The following is a 15,229-nucleotide window of genomic DNA, read 5'->3' as shown; positions in this document are numbered from 1 at the left end:
ATTGCCCAGCTTGGAAAATTAAGATGGTTTCTAATTACTCAAGATTATGAATAACACTGCAATGAAATAGTTAGAAGATTTTAACCCCCCACCCAGACTCCTATGGTTGCAAGAATTCACAGAGCAGGGCCAACAGAATCAAGAAGACTCTTCAGTCTGCAGAAGAAATGAGCCTGGAGAGTATCTTTCTCATATCTTTCTTCGGTCTTCTCTCTGATCCTAACTAGAGTAAATCTTCTGATGTAGGAAGTGGGCAAGAGTAAAAGTTATTAATTTCAGCCTGGGGAGTCCTAGGACGTCTAGGTTTTACATCATTTATGAAGATGGATATGCAGTTCCTGCTCAGAAATCTCCTATAAAGGGGGCTTTAATTCCTTCAAAATTACATCCTACAGTGACATTCTATTATACCTTGGCACTCAAGAAAAACTCAGCAAATAACTGTCGTTAGGTATGAAGGAAGAAAGAAGAGGAAGGAGGAAAGAAGGAAGGAGTTAACCATGACCCAGGAGGAAGGATCTATGACAATATTTACCAGCAACCCCAATGCCACCCATGGCCACTTAGTAAAACTGAGTGTAAGATCATCCATTCACTCTTTTTACTGTAAGAGGGAAAAACAACCATAGCAACTCCAAATTCCCTAACAGATTTGTAGATCTGGCTACTAATCTTGCCTTGAGTAAAAGCCAGAAGTTTGTCTATAGAGTCAAGAGGAAGGAGTTACAAGTTATTAGGCCCAGGATCAAATAGGACTCACACTTACTAGGGTTTGAGAGGTGGCAGGTCTTGAGAGGTATTACATACAATATGGAAAGATCAAACCACAGGAGTTCCTTCTTCACCAGACCATCCAAGGATGCTCAATTCTGCCTACCTAATAATGCATTTCTGCTTGCTACACAGGTCCTGGGAAAAAGTTCCCATAGATAATTAGATTTCCCATCCCACTCCCCTTTACATACCTTGTCTACAGAGTTCAAGTCAAAGAAGTGGAGTAGATTAAACATATGATTGAATGAGCTTTCCTCTCTTTTCCCCCCATTTTTAAAATTTTCCTAAAAAAATGAAATGATTAGCTTCCCATTGTCAAGTAAACCTGTTCATATTTATTCAGCATCTCTATGGATCAGCATAGTGGCAGAATGTAGAGCAGACTCTATAGCCACACATCCAAACCCCCAAACATACTGTATATATGAGCACTTTGGATTTAACAAAGAGCCAATCAGCTCAGTGCGATCCCAGCACCATCAATGGAGGTATGTACATGGTGTTCCGGTCCAGTCTGGTGGGAGGTTGGAAGCACCAGGGAGGAATTTCAAGGAAAAATGAAGCCCGAGTTGAGTCCTTAAGTTCATTATTAAGCCTACTTCAGAGATGCTCTAAGGATAAATTTGGGAGGAAGTTTTCTACCAGGAAAAAATATAGCTGTTAGTATTGTAGTACTCAATTCTGTAATGATCATCATAATAAATATCACAAAGTAATAGAGATTAAGTAATTTTCCCAAAAGCACACAGCATGCCAAGTGAAGATCTGGATATGAAAATCAGATCTCCTGACATCCAAGATCATGCTGTACTTCATGTGTGTGTGTGGAAAACCTATACGTGTCGATGAGTGCACATGTACAGATGCATATACATTTATCTGCGCACAGAATGCACAGGTGTGTACGTACATACACACAAGGCTTATTCTCTCCTCTACCTAAAGGGGGCCTCAGACAGACTGGTTTGGGGCAGGAAGGGGCTGGGAAGGGAGCACACGGATAGGAAGCCCTGCTGAACCCTAAAAATACTCTTCCAGGACTCCATGACAGCTACTGAAAATGCCGCTTTTTTTTTCATCCTGAAAAAAAGTCAGAATTTGTTGACCTGAGTTACAGATCTCTTGATTATTGGATCCTCAAAATCACTCCCCTTCTGCATCCAGGCAGGACTGCTCTTAATTTCTCTTGTATTTTGGGATCCCGAGGAAAGAGACTGTGTTTCTTCCTGCCACCTCCTGTGTTCTCCTGCAATAGAAAATGCCTCCCAGTCTCTATTCTCTGGCTTTTATTGAAGGTTTGTGTGGCAAAGGAGAAAAGGCAGGGGCCCTGGAGTCAGAAAGACTTGGGGTCAATTCCTACATTTACCACATCCTAGCTACAAAACCCTGGACAGATTATGAATTTCTCTGATCTGTAAAATTGGAATAAAAATGATAATTCTCAAGGCTATTGATTTGATAGATAACGTAGCACACAGCAGGTGTTAAATACACTTTCGTTCCTGTTCTCTTTATTCACCTGCCCCCAGTATTACGCTGCTCCCTTCAGTACTATTTCATATGAATGGATTTTATAAGCCAGGGGTGGGGAACCATTTTCCACCAAGGGCCATTTGGATATTTATAACATCATTTGCAGGCCATACATAATTATCAACGTAAAAATTAGCCTGCTCTATTTGGTCAAACATTTAATTAACTCACCCCTAATGCCTTGGCAGGGCCAGACCAAATGATTTCACAGCCCGGATGTTCCCCACCCCTGTTATAAGCTGAGCCTCAGTGAGAAAACATGTCTCAGGTTCAAACAGGACTTGGCTTAGCAAAGTTTGAGAGACATTGTGGGAAAACAATGGTTAATGATTATTCCTATCTCCCACACTTGGAACCCTGGCCACACTTTATATTTCTAAGCTAAGGTCTACCCTCCCCATCAAGCCCCTGCTTTGGGGTTTGAAAATGTAAAGAGGAAAAAAAAGGAGTAGGAAGAAGGAAGCAGAGCAGAGGAGAGGAGGAGACACAAGCGAAAAAAGGAGGACAGCAGGGTGTGGGTAGCAGTTCAGCACAAGGGCGCAGTACGTAGGAAGGTAGGCACAGTCTCTGCACTACTGACAAGCTCTGTGACCTTACATAAGATCATTCCTTAGCCTGAGTTCCCTCACTTGAAAATAAAATCTATACACACAGCAAAGGAAACCATCAACAAAATGAAAAGGGAAACCACTGTACGGGAGAACATATTCACTGACACATCTAATAGGGAGTTTATAAGTTTAAAGAACTTATAGAACTCAACACCAAAAAAACAAAAAATCCAATTAAAAAATGGGCAAAAGACCTAAATTGACACTTCCCCAAAGAGGACATACAGATGGTCAACAGACATCTGAAAAGATGCTCAACATCACTAATCATCAGAGAAATGCAATTAAAACCACAATGAGATATCACCTCACACCTGTCAGAATGGCTATCATCAATAAATCAACAAACAACAAGTGTTGTCGAGGATGCAGAGAAAAGGGAACTCGCATGCACTGCTGGTGGGAATGCAGACTGGTGCAGCCACAGTGGAGAACAATATGGAGGCTCCTCAAAAACTTCAAAATGGAACTGCCTTATGACCCAGCAATTCCACTTCTGGGAATTTATCCAAAGAAGCCTGAAACACTAATTCGAAAGAGTAAACACACCCCTATGTTCATTGCAGTGTTATTACAAAGCCAAGATATGGAAGCAGCCCATGTGCCCATCAGTAGATGAGTGGATAAAAAAGCTGTGATACATTTGCACAATGGAATACTACTCGGCTGTCACAAGGAAGAAAAGCTTACCCTTTGTGACTGCATGGATGGACCTGGAGAACATTATGCTAAGTGAAATAAACCAGTCAGAGAAAGACAAGGACCATATGATTTCACTCATGTGGAATTTAATGAACAAACTGAACTAACAAGAAAAATAGAGACAGACTCATAGATAGAGAGCAGGCAGATAACTTGGGTGTGAGGGGAGATTGAGGGAGGTATGGAGGGATTGAGCAAAAAAGAAAAAAAAAGAAAAGAATTCATGGACACGGACAATAGTGTGCTGATGGTGGGGGAGGGCGTGGGTGGGTGGAGGTGTAAGAAGGTATAGGGGGGATACATGTTAATGGAAAAAAACAAAATAAAGAAAAAAATCTGTATCATAAGATTTCCATGAGGATTGCGTGTAATGATATATGTGTCTGGCAAGTAGTGGGTACCCAATTAAAAAAAGTACTAGCTACCCCTGACGGGTTTGGCTCAGTGGATAGAGCATTGGCCTGGGGACTGAAAGGTCCTGGGTTTGATTCCAGTCAAGGGCATGTACCTTGGTTGCGGGCACATCCCCAGTAGAGGGTGTGCAGGAGGCAGCTGATCGTTGTTCCTCTCTCATCGATGTTTCTAACTCTCTATCCCTCTCCCTTCCTCTCTGAAAAAGTCAATAAAATATAATTTTAAAAAAAGTACTAGCTAACATACTAGTACTTGTCAATACTAAGTAACAAAAAAGAAGGGAAGAAAAGGAAAGGAATCTTGATTTCACACTGGAATCATAAGGAGTTTTAGGGCCTCTGAACCGAATTGCATAATTTTATAGACGAGGCTTCCCAGGGCCAGGGATGTAGTGATTTGCACAAGCCCACATGGCTCTGGAGCAGCAGAATCTGGCCTAGAATCTGAGCCTCCTGGCTCCATGTATAGAAGGTGGGACATGCAGCTAGAAAGGGCTCCTGGAAGCCATGGTCACCCTTTCAGGAGTGGCCCTTCCATGGAGACTGACCTAGTCCACCCCCTCCCTGTACAGACAGCACCTCCACAGCCCTCGCAAGGAGCACGACTTTGGTTCATTCATGCTCCATTCTATCATCTGCAGGCTCATAATTAAAGGAGAATACACATGCCTTTGGTTTCTGAGATCATTATTAAGCATGGGGTGAGCCACCAGCAAGCAGACAACCAGGCAGGAAAACCTGGATTAAAGCTAATCCCCTGCTTCACAGACACTAGTCAGAGAGCGGCTGTGGTCCCATGGAGAGGAAGCAGAGTCGGCGTCCGGAGCTCGCCAGCCCTGCATCTGCCTGGGGAATCTCCGTTTAGAAAACATTATCTTTTCATGTTTTTTTCCAAGAGGCGCTGCAATGATTTGCATTCATTCCCACCGAGTGTCAGGAAGCCTGTGAAGTAGTAATAACCAGGCTTCCTAATGCATTTTAAATTTCAAAAATCAACTTAATTAAGTGGGGTTAATTTTTTTCTCCTGAGCAGCAATCAAACTTTAATTAATACTCCATTAAAATGAATTCCTGGGGGAACGCAAGCATGCATGTACCTAATGAATTTCTCCGCCAAGGGTGTTATTATAGAAGATGCTAAATGTGCCTCCTCGCTGGCCACTTACTCAATTTCAGAGTGCCCTGTGCTAGTCAGAAACGTAAAGCAACCGCAGGTTTGCAACCCTCCTCTCTATGGGCCCCTCTGCCCTGCCGACAACATAGCATCACCCACCCTCCCCTCTCCTGTCTCCACGTCCTGCACGACTGGGCCAGACGTCAGCCCAGCTAACTTCCTCCTGTGTGGAGGGTCCCCCAGTCCCCTTCCCTCACTGGCTGTCACTCCACCCTCAGGCAAGGTGAGGACCAACTCCTTTAGTATCCACCTGTGGCAGAGCTCATTATAAAGATTTAACCTTCTGTTTTTAAAAAATAAAATAACATTGAGCACATTTGCAAACTCTGTTTCTTGCAGGCAGCAAAGACGATCCAAGTTCTGCGGGGCTCTAATTTCTGATCTTCTGTTTTTAAAAAATAAAATAACATTGAGCACATTCGCAAACTCTTTCTTGCAGGCAGCAAAGACGATCCAAGTTCTGCTGGGCTCTAATTTCTGACAGGCACAGCAACCAGGAGCAACGGGCTGTGGGGTGGAAAGGGAGGCTCGATCCTCTTTTATTTCTCCCTATAGTGACTATTTCTATACCTGGGATTCCCCAATATCTCCAGCTCCAGCAGACTCTGGAAACCACCGGTCTCTGTGGCCCCTTCCTCGCTGGAGATGAGGAGGAAATTTTGCCCCATATTGTTTGTGAGCTACATACAGGTTACAGGAGTAAGGTGTTCATATCATCAACATCAGGAGGCTGGGAGCTCCAGACCACCGGGACCCTGGGCACAGCCGGAGGGTCATCATGCCGGGAAGCGGACGTGACCCTTGCCAGAACAAGTCGACCCAGGCGATGCCCCTGCTCCGCTGGCTCTTACCTCTTTGGTGTGCGTGTGGAAGGAGACAGACATGTCCAGCAGAAGCTTCCGCTGCTCCACCCTGCGCACGAAGTCCTGGATGCGCACCTCCAGGTGCCGCGCTGCCTTGTAGATCTCCTCGGGGTCACATTCCCCGGTCTGTGCCAGCTGTTCCGCCGCTTCTAGGAGCTTGTCTGCATTGGTGTATGTATTCTGCCGGCAGCAACAGCGAGAGAAAGTCAACTTGCAGTCACGAAGGGAGCTTCGCGCCTTCCCCCAGCCCACCCGGGGCTGCCCAGAGCTGGAGCGCAAGGCGTGGGCGCTGAGCCGACAGCTCCCTGATCTGGCACGGAGGAGCTGAGCGGGGAGCCTGCCTGCCGCCTCCCACCAAGCTAGCAGTCTGCCTGGCAGCTTGGCACATAAGCGGGCACTAGCTAGGAGCCTCCTCGGTCCCTGGGATTTCTCAGAGGAGGGCTGCCCTGGAAAGAAGCGAGGAGACATGCTAGAGTCCCCATTCCCCATCCGCTCCTTGGCCCACCCCCGACCCTTGTGAAGATCCATCATTGCCCTCGCATCCCAGGCTGTAACTGTCTGAGTCGGAAATACCTCATGCACCAAGATCGTCTGGGTTTCTAGTGCGAACACCAGGGAAAAAAATAACTGGGAGACTTGCTCGACTTTTCCCTTGAGTTCCTTGTGACTCCTAGTGTTTATCTTTTGAAACAGAGCTATCTCTTAGGAGGGGAAGGGGTCAGGGACTCAGGGAGCTGACAGAATGAGGCAGCCACAGCCCGAGTGAGGCTATGCAGGCTATTCCCTCCGTGCCCAGGGCTTAATGCTAGCAGGAAGGTTGGGGCAGTGTCTGGTGATGTTTGTTTATTATAAGCTACTGCATGCACACCCCCATTCACACACACACACACTCCTCCAACCCCTGTCTGTGCATACCATGGTATTCCCCAGAACACTCTAAAAGTCAGCAATTTATAGTTATTATTTGTCAGGATGTAATAGTTACTGCATATATGCCATGGCTACAACTTTTCCTTAGCAGGTTGCCCTTTTAAAAAGATGGGATAGTCACCAATTTAGAGCTAATGAATCAGGCGTCCATTGTATTTCTAAATATCCCCACAGTCACAAAACGTCCTAGAGCAGTGGTTCTCAACCTTCTGGCCCTTTAAATACAGTTCCTCATGTTGTGACCCAACCATAAAATGATTTTCATTGCTACTCCATAACTGCAATGTTGTTACTATTATGAATCGTAACGTAAATATCTGATATGCAGGATGGTCTTAGGCGACCCCTGTGAAAGTTCGACTGCCAAAGGGGTTGCGACCCACAGGTTGAGAACCGCTGTCCTAGAGAGTGGTGAACAAGTGGTCACCAGTGACGATGTGAACCTGGCCGCAGAAACAGTCAGGGATGAACACAAAATGAATGGAGAACTGGAGTGGATTTATGACAGCGACTGCATGGGCTTTACGCTGCCCATGGAGAAGAGGCCTCCAGCCTCTACAGAGTTTTTGAACTCACCCAAAGACCTGGGTGTTAAGGGTTGAACTGTGTCCCCTCTAAACTCACATGTTCAAGTTCCAACCCTCCATACCTCAGCATGTGACCTTATTTGGAAAGAGAGTCACTGCAGATGTAATTAGTTAAGATCAGGCCATAGTGAAGTAGGATGGGCTCCTAATTCAATATGACTGGTGTCCTTCCAAAAAGAATGCCATGAGAAGAGTCAGACACACACAGAGAGGCAGAACGCCATGGCCAGATGAAGGAAGAGATCTGGGGATGTATCTACAAGCCAGGGAATGGCGGAGACTGCCAGGAAACCACCAGAAGTCAAGAGAGAGGCCTGGAACAGATTCTCCCTCTTTGCCCCCAGAAAGAACCCACCTTCTCACCATCTTGATCTTAGATTCCTAGCTTCCAGAACTGCAAGACAATACATTTCTGTTATGGAAGCTATCCAGTTGGTGGGACTTCATTAGGGCAGCCCTAATAAGCTAGTATGCTGGGGTGGAAACCTTCAGAGGCTGCCGACCCAGCCTCGGTTGTATTGGAGAAGATGGGCAGGCCTTCAGCAAACACTGCCATGGCTTTCAGGGATACCAAGAGAGGCCTCAGTGGATCCTTAAGACATGCTGTCTGAAAAGCAAACACGGTCCCAAGAGGTGGGCGTGGAGCTGGGACTGCAAAGGAAGAAACACCTGGAGCCACCTGGGGAACTTGTGGGAAAACAGATGATCCTTGTGTGAAGGAGGCTCTGTCACTGAGTTAAACAAGGGTATGTTGATTCTGAAAGCAAATGAAGGGAGTACTCAGAGTCATAATGGAAACACCAAGAGAGATAGGAAATGGTAGGCAGGAGGGGACCTTGGAGGCTGTGGCCAGCTAAGGAAGGCTCTTATGGAGTTGTCCACAATTCTAGGAAATATACCCAGTGCAGTTGGAAGAGAGGTTTTTCAGGAGTTCCTCAGGGGAATCTCAGGAAACCCCAAAGAAACCCAGAGGGTGCAACTTTGTATTTTCTAGCCAATAAGTAAAAATTTGCAGCAAAGCCAAAGCAAGCTTTCTTTTAAGTTTGGGACCAAAAGACATAAATAAAAGGCAGAACTGAAGTGCCCCCTGCTTATAAGGTGGACAACTTTGCCCTGGCTTGCCCAGGACTTTCCTGATTTTAGCATCCTGGAAAGCCTTCAAGCCTGGGAATACTGGGATGGCTGGTCACCCTAACATCCCCCCCCCTCCCAACACTGTGGGTGTCTTAGGAGTACAGGCACATGTGCAATGTATGCTGCCTCAAAGGAGAACAAAATTATTCTTGAATATAATGTGACAGCACAAAAAACAGGGCATGCAACACAATAATAGATAATTAGGGCTTCAAGACATGTCTTGGGTGCTAAGAAGAAATGAATAAAAATTGACAATAATAATAACTAATAAGGATTAATTAAGGTGTTGTCACATCTCAAGGAACAGTCTAAAGCTTTAATACATATTAATTCATCTATGTTTGCAATAACCTTATGAAGTTGACACAGCTACCACCAACCCCATTTTACAGATGAAGAAACCAAGGCACCAAGAATTTCTGGCCAAGGTCATATGTCTTGAAAGTGGTAGAACAAAGATTAAAATCTTGTTGTCTAGCTTCAGGGCCCAAGGTCCAAACCATTACACTACCTTATCAGGTAAAGAAAGGCCTGGAATACCATACTAAGGTGTTTTACTCCAAAGCTGTGGGAAGCCACTGAGTGTTTTGAGTAGAAGAGTATGACTGTGTATAGTATATAGAAACACCACTCTGGCTCTCTACAGAGTGAAGGCAGAGCCTGAGGATGGGCAGGGTTTAGCAGAGGAGGGGGAGGGCTTTTCAGACATAGGACTCTCTTCTTTCTTTCTCTCTCTCTCTCTCTTTCTCTCTCTCTCTCTCTCTCTCTCTCTCTCTCTCGTTTTGCCCACAGTACTCAGCTTATCCCATACCGCAGCCCTTTGAAAAACCCTTTGGCTCAACCTGGAGAACTCATGGAAAACAGATGATCCTAGAGTATTATCAAAGCACTACCTTGACGCTTGCCTATGATGCTCACAGTCACACTGTGCTCCCATGGGCATCTCTTCCTATTGGTCTGTGTGCTCCTGAAAGGTAAGTTCCATGTCTCGTTCGCCTTTGGCTCTCTGTCAGGCACTGTGGCTGGTACACAGTAGGCACTTACTACATATTTGCTGAACAAAGAGGCTCAGAGATGGGAATAAGCATGGCCCGTTTGGATACATTGAGTCAACCTGACTAAAACTGGAGAGTGGTAATATATCCATGGGCTAAGGAAGGGAAGGGATACATAATAAATTTTATAGAGAGAAAGGTACAATAAGACACATGGGAGGACAATGGGGTCAGCATGAAAAGCTGGGCTCCTGCTCTACCCACTGCCCAGTCCTCCTCCAGGACAGTAGGAAGAGCTTCTAAAATGCAGACCCTGTCATGCATCTCTTCTCTTTAGAACTGTTCAGTAGCTTCTCACTGCCTTTGGGTCAAATACCTCAGCGTGGCATGCAAGGCCCTGCTTCATCTGACACTTGTTATTTTCCTGCAGCTTCAACTCACACCACCACCTTACAAACAGCCTGTGAAATAGATTGTTTACACTCCCAGACACTCACTGCACTGAATCTTGCCTCTGTGCGTGCTTCTGCCTGGGATGTCCCTGCCCTACTTTTCTACTCGACCAACTCTCTTACTAACCTTTGAAGACCCAGCCCAGGCATCACTTCCTCCAGGAAGTCCACCTCATATCTACTTATCCACTTTCCTCCTAACGCTGGCTTAGGTAACATCTTCTGGGCGCCCAGAGTGAGCAGTGCTGACCCTACCATGGTACTTGTCTCATGTTTGCCTTTCTCATCTGCTTACGTGCAGAAAATGTCTTTCACCTCTTTCTCTTAGTGCCTGGCACCAAGTAAGTGCTCCATGAGTAGTTAGTGAATTAATAACTTACAGATGACACCAATCCCCAACAATCCTAATATTCAATCATTGACCTTCATCAAATACCTGGCACAAGACCTATGCTAGAAATCATGTTCAATGTTCAATCCCATTTGGTTTATCCTACCTCCTGGCACAGTCTTGAAAAGGAATATGGCTGAAGAATATCAACTACAGTATTATTAAAGCACTACATTGATGTTTGTTTTTGCCACAAATTGGGACAAATATCACAACAGGGTTCTGCTCACCTTCTGACAAAATCAACAACAGTTTCTGCCCCAAGGCCAAAGTTCAACCTCAATTATGTGTGTAGTTCCTAGGCCAGTGATGGCGAACCTATGACACGCATGTCAGAGGTGACACGCGAACTCATTTTTTTGGTTGATTTTTCTTTGTTAAATGGCATTTAAATATATAAAATAAATATCAAAAATATAAGTCTTTGTTTTACTATGGTTGCAAATATCAAAAATTTCTATATGTGACACGGCACCAGAGTTAAGTTAGCGTTTTTCAAAATGCTGACACGCTGAGTTCAAAAGGTTCGCCATCACTGTCCTAGGCATTGTTTGGTTTCCCAGCCTCTTAGCCTTTGCTTTGGACTTGACCCCTTATTAATATTCCCCAACTGATATGCCACAAATGGGTTATGAGTGCTGGGATATCAATCCCTCAGCCCTTGAGACTTTCAAGCAGGGCCTGTGAGAGCCAGAGATTTGGGCTGCAGTTCCGGCTCTCCCCTCCCAACCCCCATCCCTATGGCAGCCAGGTAAAATGCCCTAAATAATTCAGCCCTTAAATGTACCTTTCATTCCCCCTGGTGCAGCCTTGGCCCTTTAGTTTTTTGCTTTCTCCTCAAGAAAGAAACAGAACATACTGAATAACTTGTCTCTAAAAATACAGGCATCCCAACCACACAGGTGTGGTGTCAGACTCCAGGGCTGAAGCCAGGGCCAGGGGGGCTTCTTAAAGGCAAGGGTGGAAGAGTCTGTGAATGAAAACACTTCTGGTGTCACGAGCTGACTTCTTGGTAATATGGAGTTAGAACCATTGGCTCTCTTCTCTGGGGGTGAGGAAGAATGAGGCTGAGAAGTCCCTCTTATTATTCAAAAGAGGCAGTGTGGACCAGAGAACATGACTACCACAGGGCCAGGAAAGAACTCCCTTCCTAATGATTACCTAATGATTATTTTTCCAGGCTGGCATGGCTGGAACCAATGGGCAGTGAGAGGAAAGGAGCAAAAGTGCACAGGTATTAATGGGAAAGGGCATGGAAGCACAGGTATTGGGGAGGGTACAGGCTTGTCTTTGGATCTTCACATTAGTGAATGGCAAAAAAATCAAGGTCATGCCTGAAACCTTACATGTGAATAGTACTTTACAGGTGACAAATAAGTCACTTTCCCGTCCCTTCCTTACCCAATAGGGGCAGATCTGCAGAGGATCCATCTGTGTGTGAGAAAACTGCCTGAGGCTGGGGTAATACCACCAACAGGATTGGGAATAACAGCACCCAGAACTCACACAGGGCTGGGAACAGTGCCTGCTCCCACCAGTCAGCCTGGAAAACCTCATGATTCACTGGATATTGGGTATAGCACTCAGAAAAGCCTTGCCTTTTGGGGGGTAAATAATTAGCACAGGATCGAGCACTGCTCTGGTCTTGCCTAACCCATTTAAAAAGAAATACTTGAAGAGATCAACCTTTTATCAAGTAATTTAACTGTGTGACAGAATAAAGCTTAATACACACACACACACACACACACACACACACACACACAAATACACACACACCACTGACAACGTAAAATTCACAATGTCTACTATTTAGTAAAAAAATAAAAATAAAAATTAACAGGCATACAAAGAAGCAAAAATGTATAACCTACAATGAGGAGAAAAATCAATCAAAACTGACCCAGAACTGACACAGATGTTAACATTAACAGACAGGGAATAAAGAATGGTTATTAAAACTATTTCACATGTTCAAAAATTCAAGTAGAGAAATAAAAGACATTAAAAAGGAGCTTGCACTTCAAGAGATGAAAAATACACTGGATGGTATTAACAGCAGGTTAGACATTACAGAAGAAAAGAAAAGATTACTGAACTTGAGAACATAGCAATAGAAACTATTTAAACTAAAATGCTGAGAGAGAAAAAGAATTTTATAAAATGAAGCATCAGTGTATTTAAGTAGCATATTTAAGTAGGCTAATATATATTAATTAAAATCCCGAAAGGAGGAGGAGGGGAATTAGAAAAGAGATTTGAAAAAGAAAATGACCAAAAGCTTCCAAACGTAATGAAACTATAAATCCACAGATCCAAGAACCTCAGACAACCCTCAACACAAGAAATACCAAGGCACATAGAAATCTAATTCAATCAAGTAGGAAAGAAAAAAAAAATGAAATCTTAAAAGTGACCAAAGGAAAAATGGAATGCTATATACTAAGGAACAAAGATAAAAATGACAGCAGACTTCTCATAAGAAACAATGCAAGAAAAAAAAAGTGGAAGCCCTGACCGGTTTGGCTCAGTGGATAGAGCGTCGGCCTGCGGACTCAAGGATCCCGGGTTCGATTCCAGTCAAGGGCATGTACCTTGGTTGCGGGCACATCTCCAGTGGGGAGTGTGTAGGAGGCAGCTGATCGATGTTTCTCTCTCATCGATGTTTCTAACTCCCTATCCCTCGCCATTCCTCTCTGTAAAAAATCAATAAAATATATTTTTTAAAAAGTGGAGCAACATCTTTAAAGTAAAAATAACAACAAAAACTGTCAACCTAGAATTCTATGCCAAGCACACCATTCTTTAAAAAAACAAAGGTGAAATAAAGACTTCTCAAGGCATATAAAAGCTAAAAGAACTCTTCACTAGCAAGCTTGAATGACAAGAAATGTTACAAGAAGTCCATCAGGAAGAAGAAAAATTTTAACAAGTGGAAATGTGGATCCACACACAGGAATGAAAAGCACTGGAAATTCTAATTATAGGGTAAATCTATACGATTTTTTTCTTACTATTTAAATCTCTTTAAAAGATAGTTGAATGTTGCCCTGGCTGGTGGCTCACATGGTTGGAGTGTCCTCCCACACACCAAAAGGTCACAGGTTCGATTCCCAGTCAGGGTATGCACAGGAGGCAATTGATTTCACATTGATGTTGCCTCCACCCTCCTCTCTCTGGGATCAATGAACATATCCTCAGGTGAGGATTAAAAAAAGATAGTTGAATGTTTAAACAAAAATAATAATAGTGTGGGTTTATAGCACATGTATCAATAAAACTTAGAACAACAATAGCACAAAGGCCAGGAAGGGAGAAATAAAAGTATACTGTTGTAAAATTCTTATGCTATATGTAAAGTAGCATAATATCACTGTGATAAATTAAAGACATAAACCCTACAGCAACCATTAAAATAACGAAATAAATAATTATAGGTAATAAGCCAATAAAGGAGATAAAATAAAATCATAAAAATATTCAATTAACACAAAAAAGGAAAAAGTAACAAAGAATAGAGATGAAACACAAAGGAAAAAAATACAAGAAGATAAATTTAAACCTAAACATAGCAATAATCACATTAAATTAAATTGTCTAAATACCACAAACAAAAGGTAGAGATTGTCAGATTGGGAAAAAAAGGCAAGTCCCAACTATATGCTATTTACAAGGAATGCACTTCAAATGTAAAGACACAAATTGATTAAAAGGAAAATGATAGACAAGATATAAATCAAAATAAAGCAGGGATAGCTATATTAATATTAGACATGGTAGATTACAGAACAAATAATATTATCAGAAAAAAAGAAGATCATTTCATAATAATAAAGGGGTCAATTCATCAAGAAAATATAATAATCCTAAACATTTATGCACCCATGAACAAAGCTTCAAAACACATGAAACAAAACCTGATAAATTTGCAAAGAGAAATAGAGAAATACACAATTACAGCCAGAGATTTAATGCCTCCTCTCAATAATGAACAGAACAAGTACACAAGACATTAATAAGGATTTAAGAGTTTTGAAAACTCTCAATCAATGTAACATAACAAACATTTAGAGAACACTACACCCACAATAGCAGAATGCACTTTTTTTTTCAAGTGTTCACAGAACATTTACCAAAATAAACCATATTTTGAGACATAAAACAAGTCTTAACAAATGTAAAAGGATATGAGTCATACAAAATATTTTCTCTGATCATAATGTAATTAAAACATCCTATCTAATAATAGAGAAACATGGTAATTAGCCATACCTCCGCTACCCTTCCCATTGGCTAATCAGGGCGATATGCAAATTAACTGCCAACCAAGATGACGGCCAGCAGCCAGGCAGCTTGAAGTGAACAGGAGGCTTGCTTGCTTCAGTGATGGAGGAAGCCAACGTTCCCCGCCTGCCGCTGCCGGCCTCTGAGCTTGCAGTTTAAGAAACATTGTTACAAATATAGAAGCTAAACAAAACCCCAGAAACCTGCTTTCAGCCAGCCGGGCTTCAGCCAGCAGGACCGCAACATTGTTTCAATTATAGAACAAACGCAGATCCCTGCTTTCAGCCAGCTGGGATCTCAGAGCTGGATTGTGCAGGACCGCAACAGTGTTACAATTATAGAACCCAAACAAACCAGATACCTGCTTTCAGCAGCCGAGGCCT

The 15,229-nt window shown here is 43.3% G+C and overlaps 1 protein-coding gene across 17 annotated transcripts in view; it reads right to left on the bottom strand.

Annotated features, from left to right (window-relative positions):
* KALRN (kalirin, RhoGEF kinase) overlaps positions 1-15,229 on the bottom strand; it is a 586,523-nt gene that overhangs the window by 294,339 nt on the left and 276,955 nt on the right. For 16 of the 17 annotated variants that reach the window (XM_005873113.2, XM_005873115.2, XM_005873109.2 and 13 more), the window contains one exon: positions 6,059-6,250. In XM_005873113.2, coding sequence (XP_005873175.1) covers positions 6,059-6,250 — 192 coding nt within the window. Of the gene's footprint in view, positions 1-6,058; positions 6,251-6,643; positions 6,756-15,229 lie in introns of those variants that run through there. The other variant, XM_005873121.2, reaches the window with a different exon arrangement.

This window comes from Myotis brandtii, unplaced genomic scaffold (assembly GCF_000412655.1).
Source record: "Myotis brandtii unplaced genomic scaffold, ASM41265v1 scaffold4, whole genome shotgun sequence".
NCBI classification, from domain to species: Eukaryota; Metazoa; Chordata; class Mammalia; order Chiroptera; family Vespertilionidae; genus Myotis; species Myotis brandtii.
This window is presented reverse-complemented; position numbering and strand designations above follow the sequence as displayed.